This window comes from Carcharhinus amblyrhynchos, chromosome 7, assembly GCF_965287045.1.
Source record: "Carcharhinus amblyrhynchos chromosome 7, sCarAmb.v2.hapA, whole genome shotgun sequence".
Classification (NCBI taxonomy): Eukaryota; Metazoa; Chordata; class Chondrichthyes; order Carcharhiniformes; family Carcharhinidae; genus Carcharhinus; species Carcharhinus amblyrhynchos.
The window spans coordinates 1,432,851-1,450,635 of NC_137330.1; the positions used below are offsets into that span (position 1 = coordinate 1,432,851).

The 17,785-nt window shown below is 44.3% G+C and overlaps 1 protein-coding gene across 1 annotated transcript in view; it reads left to right on the forward strand.

Moving 5' to 3' along the window:
• The window catches only part of LOC145345296 (scavenger receptor cysteine-rich domain-containing protein DMBT1-like), a 376,233-nt gene that overhangs the window by 357,816 nt on the left and 632 nt on the right, over window positions 1-17,785 (forward strand). Inside the window, exons 14-17 of the mRNA XM_080193113.1 lie at window positions 11,160-11,474; window positions 12,506-12,820; window positions 14,261-14,575; window positions 16,015-16,329. Of these exons, the coding sequence (XP_080049239.1) occupies window positions 11,160-11,474; window positions 12,506-12,820; window positions 14,261-14,575; window positions 16,015-16,329 (1,260 nt within the window). The remainder of the gene's footprint in view (window positions 1-11,159; window positions 11,475-12,505; window positions 12,821-14,260; window positions 14,576-16,014; window positions 16,330-17,785) is intronic.

The following is a 17,785-nucleotide window of genomic DNA, read 5'->3' on the forward strand; positions in this document are numbered from 1 at the left end:
GAGTATGTTTAAGGCTGAGGTAGATAGATTTATCGTCGACAAGGAGTGTTAAAGGTTATCAGTTGGCGAGAATATGGATGTTGAGGTTACCGTCAGATCAGGCATGATGCGATTGAATGGCAGAGAAGGTGCAGGGAAACATGTGGCCTACTGCTGCTCCTAATTCGTATGCTATTCAGTACATTTGTATTTAAAGCTATCTTAAACTTCACTTGCTAGACACAGCTGGGCAATGTTTTTAGGTGTTCCTTATTTGAGACAGCAATGTGTATTTATTGCAAATCATAACTACTGTCTTCCAATTGTTAAGAACGGATGTTAAATTAGATGCTATCCCAAAACTCACAAGGGTCGATTGGAACATTGTTTTTTGAATGATGTAGTTGGATCTTGTTGTGATCGGCTAACAAATAATATTTATTAACTTAAAAATAACACACAGAGAGAACGTTTACAATGCATGACAGCAGCACACTTAACTGCAATAATGTCTGTACACGCACAGTACCTGGTGAGGTTAGTGCCTTTTTCCAACTTCCTGTTTTCCTGAAAAAAGCCTCTTTCTCAAACAATACCAAATGTCACATAGATTGGTGTGCTTAGCCTAGCAGGTAGTTACCGCCCCCTTACTATTGTAAAGTTTGGGAGAGTCTTCCTTTCACGCTACGACTTTGGTCCATGCTTTATGTAAGCACCAGCAGGTTTCACATCATAGTTATGTGTGTTTGGAGAGTCACGTTTGCCAGCTGCCCCTTCAGACTCCCACCCCATCCTCTCCCCTCCCTGCCCGCGCCCACCAATTGCTCTCCATCTCCCATTCATAGAACAAAGAACAAAGAACAACCCAGCACGGGAAACAGGCCCTTCGGCCCAACGATCCCGCGCCACCATCTTAACAAAGCATTTTCCAACACCCACCATGAGCCGTGTGTATGCGTATGGTACCCCTATTGTAACCAGATTCAGGGGAGAATAGTTTAGGGACAATTTGTTACACCAATCAGCCTAAGAGCACATCTTTGGGGTGTGGGAGGAAACCGGAGCACCCGGAGGAAACCCACGCAACCACAGGGAGAAGGCGCAAACTCCCACACACACTGGCCCAAATCCATGTGTCTGCACAGCTAGCAGCGATAGTCACTGAGCTGTTGTGGTGCCCATCTGCTGGTCCAGTTTTAAGCACGCACAACAACGCGAAGTACTAGGCCACTCTCGAAACATCCAAGAGCAGCTCACGCACGACCCACCGTGTGCATGCCCCTCATTAGACAACAAGGTGGACCGACACACCTGCGGATTAAAAGAGACAAGACATTAACATGTAGCATTAGATTTCCAGTATCGTCCCGAGGCTCTGACCCTTTTTAAAACCGTCTCCTATAACCCTCCATCCCTGTTTCATTCATGTGGCTATCTGAGTAAACCTTAAACAAGTCCAGCGTGCCTGCCTCCACCACTTTACTTGGTAGTGCATTCCATACCCCCACGACCCTCTGTGTGAAAAACCTCCCTCTAGTACCCAAATTTTACTTCTCCCCCCTCACCCTTAGCTCGTGACCCCTCGTGTTATTTGTCTCCAATCTAGGAAAAAGCTGCCGCTGTTGACTCTATCCATACCCTTTATTATTTTATACACCTCTATCAGATCCCCCCTTAATATCCATCTTTCTAAGGAGAAGAGCACCAGTTTACCCAATCTTTCCTCATAACCCAGTCCTTCCATACCAGACAGCATCCTGGTAAACCTCCTCTGCACTCTCTCTAGGGTCTCCACGTCCTTCCGGTAGTAAGGTGACCAGAACTGGACGCAGTAATCCAAATGTGGTCTAACCGACGTTCTGTACAATTGAAGCATGAGACGCCAGCTCTTATACTCTATACTCCTTCCTGTAAAGGCTAGCATTCCATAAGCTTTCTTCGCAACCTTCTCCACCTGGGTTTCCACCTTCAGAGACTTGTGCACATTCCCTCTCTCTCTCTCTCCTTGTCTCGTTCCTCTCACATTTAACCCTCCTATTGATATATTGTTTCTTCTCTGATGTCGCACAATCTCAATATCTTTTCAGACTTGGCTTTTAGCTGATACGTGCAAAGTATGCGCTTTACTTGCCACCTTGCAATCACCCCTTCTATAGTTCAAACATCTCTTTCAATTCACCATTGTTCACCCCCGAGTCACTGCTGTAAAAGTTTCATTTCTTACTGCCACGCTAAGACATGCATGAAAAACCCCTTCAATAGCTGCATTCATCGTTTCTCGTTTTTACCCAATTTCTTAGATTATTTCATCCCAAATTTATTTTTAGTACTGATTTTCCTCAATTCTTGAATCTCTCATTTACTCAAGTATCTTGATAAAATGCTAACCCCTTGTTCGAGTGTCATATTTTGTTGCATCTTCTACTATTGTACATATCACACCCTTCTTATCCGTATGGACAACATCGCTTTGGTATCATACCTTAAAATCTAAGTCAATTGGAGTCTTTCAAATTAGATACAAAAAGCATTATAATCACAAATACCTAGAGACTCCTTTAACTGTTGCTCTTCCACCTTAAACCATACTCGTTTTACTTTAGTAGATGCACAGTATCAGTTTAGTTAGTCACCCCCTCAACTACTGATCCACCAAATTTTCTTGTATGTATACATCAACTCCAACTCCACATGATTGCTGCAAATATCGGTTGCCCTTCATTTGTGAAGGTTGGAGACTTCCCATGAGTACTGTATAATCTAAAACATTGCTTGTACCCTGAGCCACATTAGAACTATTGTCAGTTCTAGAAACACATGGCCTACTTCTTATATCCCACTCATGCTGAGAATCTCCATCTTCCTCCCCCCTCACCCCACAATCATCCAATCATCAACAGCAAACCCATTCCCCTTCACTGCTCCCACCACATATAAATGAACCCCCTCATCAGATCTATGGAATGGGTGAGCTGGGGCAGGGGACAGTGACAGGAAATGTCCCTATCTGCACTCCCATCCCCAAGGGCTACACTTAAATTTGTGACTCACATTCCACCCGGGCCCAAAGGATCATCCTCAAATCCCTCACATTTTGTTGAACATGTAACCTCATGTCACGTGAGGTGTTAACAAAAACAAAGAACAAAGAAGAAAAACAGCCCGGGCCCAACGAGCCCGCGCCGCCATTTTAACATTACCAGTCCCCCCCTCCACCCATGACCCTTATCTATTGTTTTATGGCAATCCACATTGAGGAAAACTAATTTAGGGACAATTTATTACTTCCAATCAGCCTAATAGCACATCTTTGGGGTGTGGGAGGAAACCGCAGCACCCAGAGAAAACCCACGCAAGCACGGGGAGAATGCACAAACTCCCACAGACACTGGCCCAAATCCATGTGTCTGCACAGCAATCGGTGACAGTCACTGAGCTGTCGTGTTGCCCAGCATCTGGTCCAGTTTAAGCACACACTAACAACATGGAGCACTAGGCCAATCTTGAACAATCAAGAGCAGCCCAAGTACGACCCATCGCGTGTATGCCCCTCGTTGGACAACAAGGCGGACCGACTTAAAACCTGTGAATGAAAAGAGAAAAAACATTATTGTCATACCATATCCATTTACCTTACCAGGGAAGCCCCAATGCTAATGAACCTTATTTAAAACAATCTCCTCTATCTACCCATCTCCAACCCACTCATGTGCCTGTCTACGTTACTCTTAAATAACTCTAGCGTGCTTGCCTCCATCACCTTACTTGGCAGTGCATCCCATACCCCCACTACCTTCTGTGTGAAAAACCTCCTTCTAATATCTGTGTTATACCTCTCCCCCCTCACCTTAAGCCCATGGCCCCTCGCACTGTGCATCTCGAACATAAGAAATAGCTTACCTCTGTTTACTCTATCTATACCCTTCATAATCTTATATACCTCTATTAGATTCCACCTCAGTCGCCGTCTTTCAAGGGAAAACAGCCCCAATTTGTTCAATCTTTCCTCATAACCCAGTCCTTCCATACCAGGCAACATCCTGGTAAACCTCCTCTGCACTCTCTCCAGAGTCTCCACGTCCTTCTGGTAGTAAGGCGACCAGAACTGGATGCAATACTCTAAATGCGGCCTAACCAACGTTCTATACAACTGCAACATTAGGCTCCAGCTCTTATATTCTATACCCCTTCCTATAAAGGCTAACATACCATAGGCTTTCTTCACAACCTTCTCCACTTGTACTGCCACCTTCAAAGACTTGTGCACTTTCACCCCCAGGTCTCGCTGCAATTCGATACTTCTTATGGGCTTATCCTTTATCATATAACTCCCCCCTACATTATTCCTGCCAAAATGCATCACCTCACATTTATCCGGATTAAACTCCATTTGCCATATATCTGCCCAATATACCAGCCTATCAATATCCCGTTGTATTGCCAGACACTGCTCCTCAGTGCCTGCCAATCCAGCCATCTTGGTGTCATCAGCACATTTTCTGATCACACCACTTACTCCCTCTTCCAAGTCATTTATATACACTACAAAGAGAAGGGAGGAATCAAGGGGCTGGCGGTGGGAGGCTATTAATCAAAGAAAAATGTATTAAAACCTATTTAAACAAGCTCTCCACCCTTTATGAGCCTGGCAATGTTCCTGGCAAAGAGGCGGGGAAGAAACTCACAAAGCGATCTCTCCCGGAGGGAATCACGTCTCCCAATTCTCTCGGGATATTCGGTGTATGATGGCGATCCCACACATAGTTGCTCCTCTTCCAGTGTTGTGCTTCGAAGTGACCCTTCTGCTGAATACAATTAACCTTGTTTGTTCTTGTTGCAGTTTTCCTGGTCGGACAACAGCATGTTTACTCCCAAGGTGAGCACGTACAGCATAATCTGCAATGTTATCTTTTTTTCAGTCAATTCTAACTATTATTATGCTTTTGAAAATGAAACGCATCAAATTATGCAATGAGACACACCATGTGACCATTATCAATATGAACAGGAGTTCTGCTCCACCATTCAGTGTGATCATGGTTGACCCGAAGTCCTTACGTCCACTTTCTTGCCCTTTTCCCGTAATGCCCTGATTCTTTTACTGATCAAAAATCTATCTACGCCTCAAATACACACAAGGACTCTGCACCCGCCCCCGGCAAAAAAAAAACACAAACATAGCCCTCTGCTCCAAAGAATTCCAAAGGCGCTCAACTCTGTGACAGAACAAATTTCTTTTCATCACAGTCTTAAATTATTCAGAGACTACGCTCGCACAAAAATAAATATCGTCAAACCCAGTTTCGGACCTAATATTTCAGATTTGCTTCTGCACGCGCTTTGATTGTCCAGATAGTCTGCTTTCTTTCCTGAATCCAGGTTCTTAGTTCTCTCACAACATATTTTGAACTGTGTGAGCCCGACCCGTGCTTCCATAGGTGCAAGTGCCACATTGGGTTCCATGTACACGGCACATCTCTCGCTTCAAAACGGTGCTCGTGCCCCAGGAAAGTCATCACTCGCCACTCCGCTTTCCACAGCCATCTTATATTTATTATTTCACGGGGAAGGGTCAGTGGTGAGTTCTCACTGACACGGCCTGACTTTGTCGTCCATCCCACACGCCTTGCGCCAGAGATGTTAAGATTTAACAATGTTGCTGTGGGTCAGGGGTCAATGCAGGGTCACTGGGCACGGTAAGGATAGCAGAGATCTTAAGACGCTACCAGTGAACCAAATTTTTTTTCCAACAATTGGTTCACACCATCACCAGCTTCATAAGCCCGGATTTTGTTTTAAATCTAGTAGCACTGACATTCCACGAATCGTTGTGTCTTGCTTGGTCTCTCGAATTTCCATCTCCTTTTCCTTGTTGCAAAAATACGCTTCAATTGTAAAATATCGAAGGGAACAACGCACAGATTTTAAAATGGCTATCACGTTGCGTTCTCGAGGTGCTTCACAACAGTCCCCAAAAAACCTCACTTCAAAATGGTCATTATAAATGGTGTGAAGTTATTTAAGGGAGGTGATCGCCTTGTGGTATTATTGGTAAGTTATTAATCCAGAAACTCAGCTATTGTTTTGGGGACCTGGTTTCGCATCCTGCCATGGCAGATAGTGGAACTTAAGTTCAATAAAAAAAAACTGGAATTAAACATCTACTGATGACCATGAAATCAGTTTTATTGTTAGAAAATCCTATTTGGTTCACTAATTTCCTTAATGGAAGGAAATTTGCCTGCTCTAATATACATGTGACTCTAGAGCCACAGAAATGTGGTTGACTCTCAACTGCATCTGGGTAACTAGGGATAGGCAATAAATGCTGGCCAACCCGCAACATCCATGTCCCACTAATGAATAAAATAAATATTCTCTACTTGCTTACACGTTTTCGCTGAGGGGCCTTCATACAGCCCTGAAACATGTAATGCTTGTTGTATATATCCAGCGAGCCATTTGGCCTGAGTGAGTTCGACACATAACCCACTCCCCGTTCAGTTCATCGCGGTTGAAAGGGCTTTGGTTGCAACTTTCCCTATTGTGCATCCGCTACTCCAAGTTTTAGTGCATCCCTCAGCAGGCAGTCCTGGGCTTTGGAGTGTCCCAGTTTGCAGCACTCAGTCAGGGGCACCTTCGCGTATTCGAAGCCCAACAAATTTCGGGCAGACCGATTCACCGAGTGATGATCCTCCAGCAACATCTGATGTTTGCCTCCAAGTGTGTAACTGGGAACAGCCGTAGACCAGAGTCCTCTGTCACGGAGTTTCTCGGGATGATCCTTGACAACTAACATCTCACCATTCTCTGGAGCCTTCTTTGCAAAGGCACGTTCCATATGCAGGTGGTCAAAGATCCCTTCTCCCACACAGTCACTCGAGAGCAACATGTTGATATGGGGAGACTTGGAGCATTTAGGAAAGATCTGATGGGATGGGCCTTTGTCACCAGTAGCCAAGATAATTGTTGGTGATTTTTGAAAGTTCTGGTGATGAGGCCTTCACTGACGGTCCACTTACGGAATCAACTACCAGAATCAACGATTTGCTCTTCCTGTTCGACGTCTAGGACATGTCTTGTAGATGATTGGCTGATGGGTTGTGGTCAAAGATGCTTTTCTGCATACAGTCCTCCGTGAGGGACTGGTGGTACAGTTTTGCCCACATATTTTCAGCATTCCACAACAGCATGGTCAGACCATCATTCTCCATACTGGGGACAAGGAGAATCTCAATATGCAGTGAAACTCGGTGAGGGTTGTGGTTTGGTTTAGCGTTAAGCATAGGGTCAAGGTTACTCTTCTGTTTAGAGTTAGGTTAAGAGATAGGTTTAATGTTAGTGCTTCATTGGGGTTAATATTAACATTACTGTTTAATGTTTGGGTTAGGTTTAGTACTCTGTTTCAGGTCTGGTTGACTTCGTATTAGGTGTATAGATTCGGGTTAGGATTAAAGTTAGGTTTTAGGGTAAGTGTTAAGTTTAGTGCTAGTGCTGCATTAGGGTTAGTTTTAAGGTTCACGTTTGGGTTAGTGTTGGATTAGGGTTATGGTTTGTTACGGATTAAAGTTGGGATGATGTCTCAAAATAATTCTTATGAATTTCTGACAGAATCACTCAGATTCAAAAATAATGTTCCAGATGATGGACAAGTTCCGAACGGGGGTGTGGGTGGGGGCATAGTTTGAGGATAAGGGGTAAATCTTTTAAGACTGTCGTGAGAATAAACTTATTCACCCCGAGAGTAGAGAATCTGTGGAACTCACTACCAAATAAAACAGTTAAGGCCATAACATTGTGTAATTTCAACAAGAAATTAGATGTCCCTTTTGGGGCAAAAAGGATTAGAGGGTTATGGTGAGGGTGGTACTAAGAGGGATAATAAATTTGATGATGAGCCACGATCAAAATAAGTAGTAGTGCAGGCTCGGAGGGTTGGACGGCCTATTGTTTTTTCTATTTTCTAAGTTTCTACGTTTCAAAGTAGTTCTGGATTAGAGTTAGAAATAGACAAGAGTGTTAATGTTTGACGTAGAGTAGAATATCATTCCCACGGTGCAGAAGGAAGCCATTCAATTTATTGAACCTGCACTGACAATATCACCTAGGCCCTATGACCATAGCCCCATGTATTTAACTTGCTGATCCCCTTGTTATTAAGCGGTAATTTATAATTGCCAACCAACCTAACCGCACATCTTTGGATGGTCGGAGGAAGTCGAAGCACCTGGAGGGAACCCATACGGACATGAGTAGAACATGCAGAGGACAGTCAGCTAAGGTAGGAGTTGCACCCCTGTCCCTAACATTGTGAAGTAGCAATGCGAACAATGTTGCCACCAAGCTTCCCACAGGACTTACGCTCAGGGCTAATGCTGTGTGCTCAATATCACACACAGACTGATGCAGCCGCACACAAATATGGCCATCAGATTTAGGGCAATGCTGGGCATATTTTTACGTCCAGTCACGTTACTAACATTACACTGTGACAGCAAACTGAATTCAGAAAAATTACTGAACTCTCGGATCTGCTCCAGTCGGCAAGCAGTTTACTGAGCTCTCCAGCCAGCAGGGAGACGGCAAAGGGCACGCCCGAGTACAACCCCGCCGAGGAAAAGAAAACCACCAATTTTTGTACAATTCCTCAGGCCATTTCGGCCAGGCACAATCCAATCCTAAGGGGCGGCACTGTGGCACAGTGGTTAGCACTGCTGCTGCACAGCTCCAGGGACCTGGTTTCGATTTCCGCCTCGGGTCACTGTCTGTGTGGAGCTTGCACATTCTACTCGTGTCTGTGTGGCTTTCCTCTGGGTGCTCCGGTTTCCTCCCGCAAGTCCAAAGATGTGCAGGTTAGGTTGATTCGCTATGCTAAAATTGTCTCTTAGTGTCCTAACTTGCTTAGGTTAGAGAGATTAGCGGGTAAAATATGTAGGGATATGGGGGTAGGGTCTGGGTTGGATTGTGGTCAGTGCGGACTCGATGGGCCGGAGGCCCTCTTTCTGCAGTGTGGGGTTTTATGATTCTATGGTTATTGGTTAAATACATTATCTCTTGATCCAACTGAAATGGCTTTTAATCACGTTGGGAGTGCCTGAGTGATTGGTAGTTATCTCCAACATCTTTGGGACAAATAGTTAATCTGTGATATATGGCCTTGGAAGAGATCAATGGATATCTCTGCTAAGCAGGTCGTTAACTCCTCCTGTTCCTTCCCTTGCTTGATCATGGACACCCAGTTAGGAGGTGCATCCTTTCAATCGGGATGGCCATATCTCTCTACCTAGCATTGTAACTAAAACATTGTCTGGGAATTACATCCTCCTTTCTTTCGTTAAGTGATACCCGCAGTTGGAATATGAATTGGGTGAATCCTGTTCTCCTGTTCTCACAAGATCAAAGCAACAAACTCATGCTATTTTTCCTGCCCTTATTATTTCATGTCCTCTAGCTCGGGTAAATATATTTTCATCATAGAATCATAGAATCCCTACAATGCAGAAGGAGGCCATTTGGCCCATCGAGTCTGCACCAAGTACAATGCTACCAAGGCCCCACCCCCATATCCTTACATATTTAACCGCTAATCCCTCTAACCTACGCATCTCAGGACTCTAAGGGACAATTTTTAGCATGGCCAATCCACCTAACCTGCACATCTTGTACTGTGGGAGGAAACCCACGCAGACATGAGGAGAATGTGCAAACTCCACACAGATAGTGACCCAAGCCGGGAATCGAACCCAGATCCCTTGAGCTGTGAAGCAGCAGTGCTCACCACGCTACCGTGCCACTCTTTTTTGTTGGCAGTTTTAGAATGACCCTGTTGTTTTGTCCTATCCTTCTAGTTTTTGTTTTCTGACCACAAGTGTACGCTTAATTAATTCATATCAGAGGCCCCTATTAGTCAAGTAGTCGAACCACGGATTGACCTAACAGCTACTATAGTATTAGATTGTTTAACACTGCAGCTCCCATAGTTTGAGACATTTATATATTTTGATAAAACAGCTAGTCACCCTCCAGTAGATATATGTGTTTTGATATAAATTCTGGGGGATATTACAATTATACCTCCGATAAAATTGTGTGTAAAAAAAATCTGAACTTCCTCGACGAATACTTATCTATTATCCCACTTTCCACCTAAGCACACGGTATCTCTCAAACCAAGTACTCAGCTGTACATTTCCATTACCTCCATACTCAACAGCATATACAGTTCAGGCTCAATGCTGGAATAGCACGTTGGAATTCTGCAGATTTTGCATTTATTTGCTAACGCCCAAGGTCAGTTGGATATCGATCACCATGCCACTACTTCAGGGTATTGCGACTAGTAAGTACATCGTGCGTTTCACACTCAAACCCTCAGAATCTTGTAATATTCGTCAACCGTTCAGTGATGTACCTAAGCCTGGTGCCAATGGATGGTACCATCCCATCCTGGGGGCCACGACTGAGCTGTTGTCCCATGATCCCAGCTCACTCATACTGCTATGTAATGCAGGTTCTGGGCCTTTGCTCCCTGTTGCAGTCCAGAAAAAGGGTCTTGACATCCCCATCATGCCACATTGCACTTATGGTCCTCCTTCAGTGAATGGTCTAATTCCATTCCGTCCCTGCCTGTGAATTCTGGTAAATACCTTTAGAAGAAGAGGTGACCATATTGAGGCATCACGGATTCTCGGAGGAGCTTGACAGAATAGATGAGAGATCGATTACCGCCTTGGTGGGAAGAGTATGTGTGCAGAAGGACGTGATCTAAGAGTAAGGGCGTGGCCCATTGAAGATGATGATGATGAGAAGGAATTTATTCTCTCAGAGCCCAGTGAATTGTTTAAACTTTAAGAGTATTTATTTGTGTCTCAAGTAGTCTTACAATAACACTGCAATGCACCTATCCAGCACGTCTTTTGGACTGTGGGATGAAATCTGAGCACCCAGAGGAAACCCATGCAACCAGCGGGAGAATGTGGATTTTTTTTTTACCACAGAGGGCTGTAGAGGCTGGGATATTAAGTATGTTTGAGGGCAAGATAGGCAGCTTTTTAATCAGTAAAGAGAACCAATAAGATGGCTTTTAAGTGACAGCAAGGACGTGAATTCATTGCGCTGACTCTTCTCAAGATAGAATTGTCTCATGGATCAGAATTAAAGTGTTTTTCATGTAATTTCAGGGCCCCATCTGAGACTGGCGAATGGCGCCCATCGCTGCTCTGGGAGAGTGGAGGTTTATTATAGTGGCGAATGGGGGACGGTGTGTGATGACGACTGGGATATCTCCGACGCCAGGGTGGTGTGCACTCAGCTGGCCTGTGGTTCGGCTGTGTCGGCATTCAAAAATGCCCATTTCGGACAAGGCACAGGAATGATATGGATGGACGATGTTGCCTGCGTCGGAACGGAATCTTCTCTCGGGTCCTGCCCATTCTCAGGATGGGGGAGGGAGAACTGTAATCACGATGAAGACGCGGGTGTGATCTGCAACCCAGGTGAGGGTACAACAGACCAATAGAAAGGCACACAAAGTTAATATTCAGGAATGACCGTTATATGTTAGCAATACTCAGCCAAGTAGACAAGGGCTTAAAAATGATTTCCACCTAGTCAAAGTTAAGTGACAAAGTAGATAATGTTAATTGCCTGAGTCATATACATGCCATTTAATGGTGAAATGGAGTCATAAGAATGGTTTAGCAGGTATAGAACAACAAAATGTATTAGCTACTGATATTATAGTATCTACAGAATTTGATCAAATGGCGATTATGGCAAATTGATGTAGGATTTGCAGAGTCTGTGTAAAAAACATGGGAAAATAGGAAAACTGTGAAGAAGGGGATGTTTTGGGAAGAAGTCCAAAAATATATATGAAAACTGAAACGAATTTGCAAGTTTGACATAAGGAATCTATGATATGCCTCCAAGGCAGGATAAAACATTGACATTTGTGAACAGTTTTGGTCGGATTTTCGAAGGAAAGATTTACTGACGTTGGAGGCAGTCCGCAGAAAGTTTTCTTGGTTGATCCTGGATAGGAAGGGATTTTTTTTTCCCTTGAGGAAAGTTGAATAGGTTGGGACCTGTACTCATTGGAGTTGAAAATAATGAAAAGCGACCTTAGTGACACATTCTCGGGTGGGGACGTGTGTGTGTGTGTGTGTGTGTGTGGGGGGGGTGCTTAAGAGGGTCAATAGTGCGAGGTTGTTTCACCCTTTTGGGAGAATATAGGACGACCAGAGGCGCAACATCTCAGAGTAAAGTGTTCACTCATTAAAGATAGAGATGGAGGAATTTCTTCTTTCAGAAGGGAGTGGATCTGTGGAATTCTTTACTGCAGAGGGCTACAGGGTCTGGTTCATCAGTCATGTTCGAAGCTGAAATAGATAGATTTTTAATCAGTAAGGAAATCAGCCAGGCGACACAATTAGCGAAAGCACAGAAGGAAATTAGTCACCCAGTGACTTGATAAGGTGCAATTGTCATATGCATTAGAAGTAAAGTGTTCTTCATGTGATTTCAGAGCCCCCTCTGAGACTTGTGGGTGGCAGCCACAGCTGTTCCGGGAGAGTGGAGGTTTTCCACAATGGAGAATGGGGGACGGTGTGCGATGATAACTGGGATATCTCTGACGCTAAAGTGGTCTGCACTCAACTGAGCTGTGGTTCGGCCGTGTCGGCACACAACAGTGCCCATTTTGGGCAAGGCACCGGGGAGATATGGATGGATGATGTCGCCTGCGCCGGAACAGAAACTTCTCTCCAGTCTTGCCCCTTCTCAGGATGGGGGAGGGAGAACTGTAATCACGGAGAAGATGCAGGTGTGACCTGCAATCCAGGTAAGGGGATAACCACCCAATGGAAAGACACAAGGTTTTACCATTTGGGGATGACCGTTTTAGTTTATCAATGGCCAGTCTTGTAGGCCAGGGTTTAACAATCGTTTCCACCTGGTCAAAGTGCAGGGACAAAGTAGTCGTGTTTATTTTCTGGGCTGTATACATGAACTGCAGTGGCGAGAGTGAGTCCTCATTCCATAGTAATATCCATAGAAACTGATCATGACAAATTGATGAAGAATTTGTATTCTGTGTATGAAAATATATGATAGAACAGGGAAAAGTAGAATGAGGCTGCTGGAACGAAATTGGATCATCCAGAGGAAGTCTATACAGACACGGGAAATGTGTATACTCCACACAGTCATCCAAGGCCGGAAGTAGATCCGGGTCCCTGTCGCTGTGAAACAGCAGTGCACACAACTGTGGCACTGATTTAGGAACGTCGGGAAATCAGGATTTCTTCCCAGCCAGGAAATGCACATATTCGCAACAACCCTATACACTGAAGTCCAACTGTAACTGCGAAAATATCCCTTTGCTCTAAGAGTCAAGCACATTGTTACGTTGATCTGGAGCCACAAGTCAGACAGATACAGAGCAGGTACGGATGGTAGACATCCTTCCTAGAGGATCACTGAATGTGGCAACACAGGTCGATAAGGTGGTGAAGAAGGCATTCAATATACTTCCCTTCATCGGCTGGGGTATCGAGAATAGAAATTGGAAATATATGTCACAGCTGTATGAAATTTTAGTTAGGCCACATTTGGAATTTTGCCCCGTTCTCTCGTTCTTTCTCTCCAGAAAGAAATGCATGTTTTGGAGAGATTTGAAAAAAAAAATTCCCAGGATGTTGCCTGGCCTGAATGTTTTTTTGCTCCGATTCCTTTCACTGGAAATACAAAGGCTGAGGGGAGACCTGATAAATGTCCATGTCATAATGAGAGGCATTAATCAGTTGGATAGTCAGATGCCTTTTCCCAGGATATAAATTTCAACCACAAGAGGACACAGGTTAAAGGTGAGTGATGGCAAGTTTGGGGGCGATGATTGGGAAGATTTTCACACAAAGGGTTGTGGGTGCCTGGAACCCGCTGCCAGTGGAGGTGGTTGAAGCAGGCATATTAGCAACGATCGAGTCATATCTTGATAAACACATGAGTAGGTGATGAATAGAGGGATAGAAACGACATATCGACGCAAGCTCGATGGGACAAAGGGCCTGTTCCTGTGCTGTATTGCTCCTTGTTAAAGGACGACAGCGATCCAGATGGGTTTTTTTTTTAAATCCACAATGTTTTCCTTAAAATTTCAGTTCCACGTTTGTTTTTGTTGTTCTGAATTGAAGTTTCACCATTTGCGAAGGTGATTCCTTGCATATGGCTGGCCATGTGGTAATAGCAGGACAGAACTAAAGTCTCCTCCCTTTTGTTTCAGTTCCCAGAGTACGACTGGTAAATGGCGCTGGTCAGTGTTCTGGGAGGGTGGAGATTTATGAAAACGGTCAATGGGGCACCGTGTGCGACGACGGCTGGGGCATCCAGGACGCTAAGGTGGTCTGCAGGCAGCTGCTCTGTGGTTCTGCCACCTCGGCCCCCACCAGCGCCCACTTTGGGCAAGGCAGTGGAAACATCTGGATGGATGACGTTGCCTGCAATGGGACAGAGACCTCCCTGGCATCCTGCCGATTCTCTGGATGGGGTTCGCATAACTGCGGCCACGGTGAAGATGCCGGTGTGATCTGCGACCCAGGTAAGGCAAGACATTGGTTTCAAATCTGTCCTCCACCCACATTCGAAAAACAAAACAAAAACCAGATGTGGATATACCTCCGTTGGAAATGGCTCAGGGAAGTTTTTCAATTATGTCAGGTGTTTTGGGCTTTAGGAGAAAGTAAAGAACGTGATTCACATGTATAGACACAAATTAGCACAGAACAGATTTACTGACGAACTTCTGTCTCTGCACGTCATCAAACACAAAGCAGCCTAAGGACTAACCCAAATGGAATCACTATCAAAACAGGTTTTGCTTTTAAAGCAACCTGAAATCCTTTCTTTAAATGTATAAGTAGATGGGCTTACACTTGGTCGCTTGCCTTCCTGGGGTGGAAAACCTGCTGTTGGTGCTTGGCTTGACAAGAGTCTCTCTCTCTCTTTCTCTCTCTCTGTCTCACACACCCTCCCCCCCCGCGCCCTCCCCCACCCCCCGTGTTTTGGGAAGCTGCTCTAACTCCAGGTTTGTCTGTGTGTGCAGCAAGACAACTGCAGCATTCAACCAGAGGATTAAGTTCCAGCATCACGCGGGTATTTGCATTTTTCTGTGCCAAACCTGTGGCAAGGGTTTTGTATAGTGAAGTTTGTTTGGTTGGAATAGTTCATAAATTTGTCAAGAATTATACAATATCATGCTTGTTTTTTTTCTCCCATCTAATTGGTAAAGGTTATTGCCAATTTTCTTTCAAAACATGTTAACTGCATTTTTAAAAAACTTTACTTGATAAAATAGAACATAGAGCATTACAGAGCAGTACAGGCCCTTTGGCCGTCGATGTTGCGCCGACCTGTGAAACCAATCCAAAGTCCATCTAACCTACACTATTCCAATATCATCCATACGTTTATCCAATGACCATTTAAATGTTGGCGAGTCCACTACTGCTGCAGGCAGGTCATTCCACACCCTTACTACTCTCTGAGTAAAGAACCTACCTCTTACACCTGTCCTATATCTATAGCTCCTACGTGGTTCAGTTGAATCATACCTGAAGCGAAATATTTCACGCTCACCCTAGCCAAGAACAAATTGCAAAACTTACGATCCAGGTGGGTTTGATATACTTTGGAGTTTCTGACGTGAACTATAACAGGACCTGCACCACATGGTGCTCCAGCTGTTTTGAAATGCAGCTCAACACTAACCTGGTAAGGTCCAATTAGGGCTGGGAAGTATGCGTTGCACCTAGCCCACATCCCATTAATAAATAAAATAAAGAGCAATGAGGCCAAGCTGCCCAATTAGTACACTAACTGGAATTGAGAAAATATTGGTTGATGAAATTGTCATCTTGCATTTAAAACGAACGAGGCGACATGATGAGTAAAAGCAAGGAAAGCAATTAATCACACTGACTTTTCTGAAGGTTCGGTTGTCAAATGGTTGAGAAGTAACCTGTTCTCATGCAATTTCAGTTCCACGTCTGAGACTGGTTGGTGGCAGCCATCCCTGTTCCGGGAGAGTGGAGGTTTACTACAGTGGACAATGGGGGACGGTGTGCGATGACGGTTGGGGTATCTCCGATGCCAGAATGGTTTGCGCTCAACTGGGGTGTGGTTCGGCCGTGAAGTCACTCACCCAAGCCTCCTTTGGGCAAGGCACTGGGAAGATCTGGATGGATGATGTTGACTGCAGCGGAACGGAATCTTCGCTCTTGACTTGTTCATTCTCAGGATGGGGGAACCATAACTGTAATCACCAGGAAGATGCGGGTGTGATCTGCAACCCAAGTAAGGGGACAACCACCCAATGGAAAGATACAGTAACCTAATGTTCAGAGATAGCCTTCGTGGTTTACAAATGTCCAGTCGTATAGGCAAGGGTTTTAAAATAATTTCCACCTGATTAATATGATGGGATAAAGTAGACACAGTTTATTGTTTATTGAACTTGTATACCGATAAATAGTCATATGAAAGGTTGAACAGTTAAACACAAAATGTTTTTAATATCTTCTGATATCATGATGTCAATAGGAAATTAATGTGATAGCGACGATGACAAAATGATGAAGTATACATAGTGTCTACAGGCGAACATTGCCAATCAGTCAGTGCCGAGCTTAAGGAATAATGCAACAAGAATGGGTATGATTCTGTCGAATGAAGAAAGACAAGTAGACCATATCTGGATAATAGCCACATTGGATAGCCCACAATAACATGTGTTATTTCAGGAGACTCTTAAAAAACAAACGGCAACATCGACAGAGTGAAGTGGATTTGAACCAATTTCAACAGTTTCAGTCAGCTTGCATCACTGATAGTCTTGTTTTCTTGGACGTTAGAAATTAGAGTCATAGCTTTATCGAGGTTTCCAGCACAGAAAGATGTACTTTGTCCATCGTAGCTTCATCAGCCTTTAAACGCCTATCTTTTCTAACCCAATTTTTCCAGCACTTCCATGGTAGCCTTTTATGCTATTGCGTTTCAAGTGCTTATGTAAATGTTTCTTTAGTGTGGCCAGACTTCCCACCTTTCACACATCAAGACCACAAAAAAAAACAACTTTTCCTCAAATCCCTTCTAAATCTCCTATTCCTTATATTAAATCTATTCCCCCCTCCCCCACCCCCAACACCACCCCGCTCCCCCAGGCCCCAACCTACCCACCTGCACCATGGCTACTGACTCAAATTAAGGAAATAAGTTTCTACCTATCTACCCAATCAATAACCCTCATAATTTTATACACCTTGATCAGGCCTCCCCTCAGCCTTCTTCACTCTGTCGAAAATAACCCCAACCCAACCAACTGTTCTTCATAACTGTGAAACGCTCCAGTTGTTAACAATAGTTTTAATAAAGAAGTCCAAAGATAATCAATGTCCAAAGATGTGCAGATTAGGCGGATTAGCCGTGCTATATTGTTTCATACTGTCTAAAGATGTGTCGATTCGGTGGTTTGTCAACTCTACAATGCCCTTTGTGTTCAAAGCTATGCAGGTTAGGAGAATTGGACATTTTACATCACGCCTTAATGTCCAAAGACGTGTGGTTTAGGTGAATTGTCCATACTAACTTGTGGCTTATTGTGCAAAGATGTGCATGTTCGATGGACTGGCCATAGTTCAAGTTGTTAGACTTTTTACAGTGTTTACCCCAGTCCAACGCCGGCACATCCACATCATAGTTCAAGTGCACAGGGTTACGTGGAAAGGACGGGATGGGGTGGACCTGGATATGA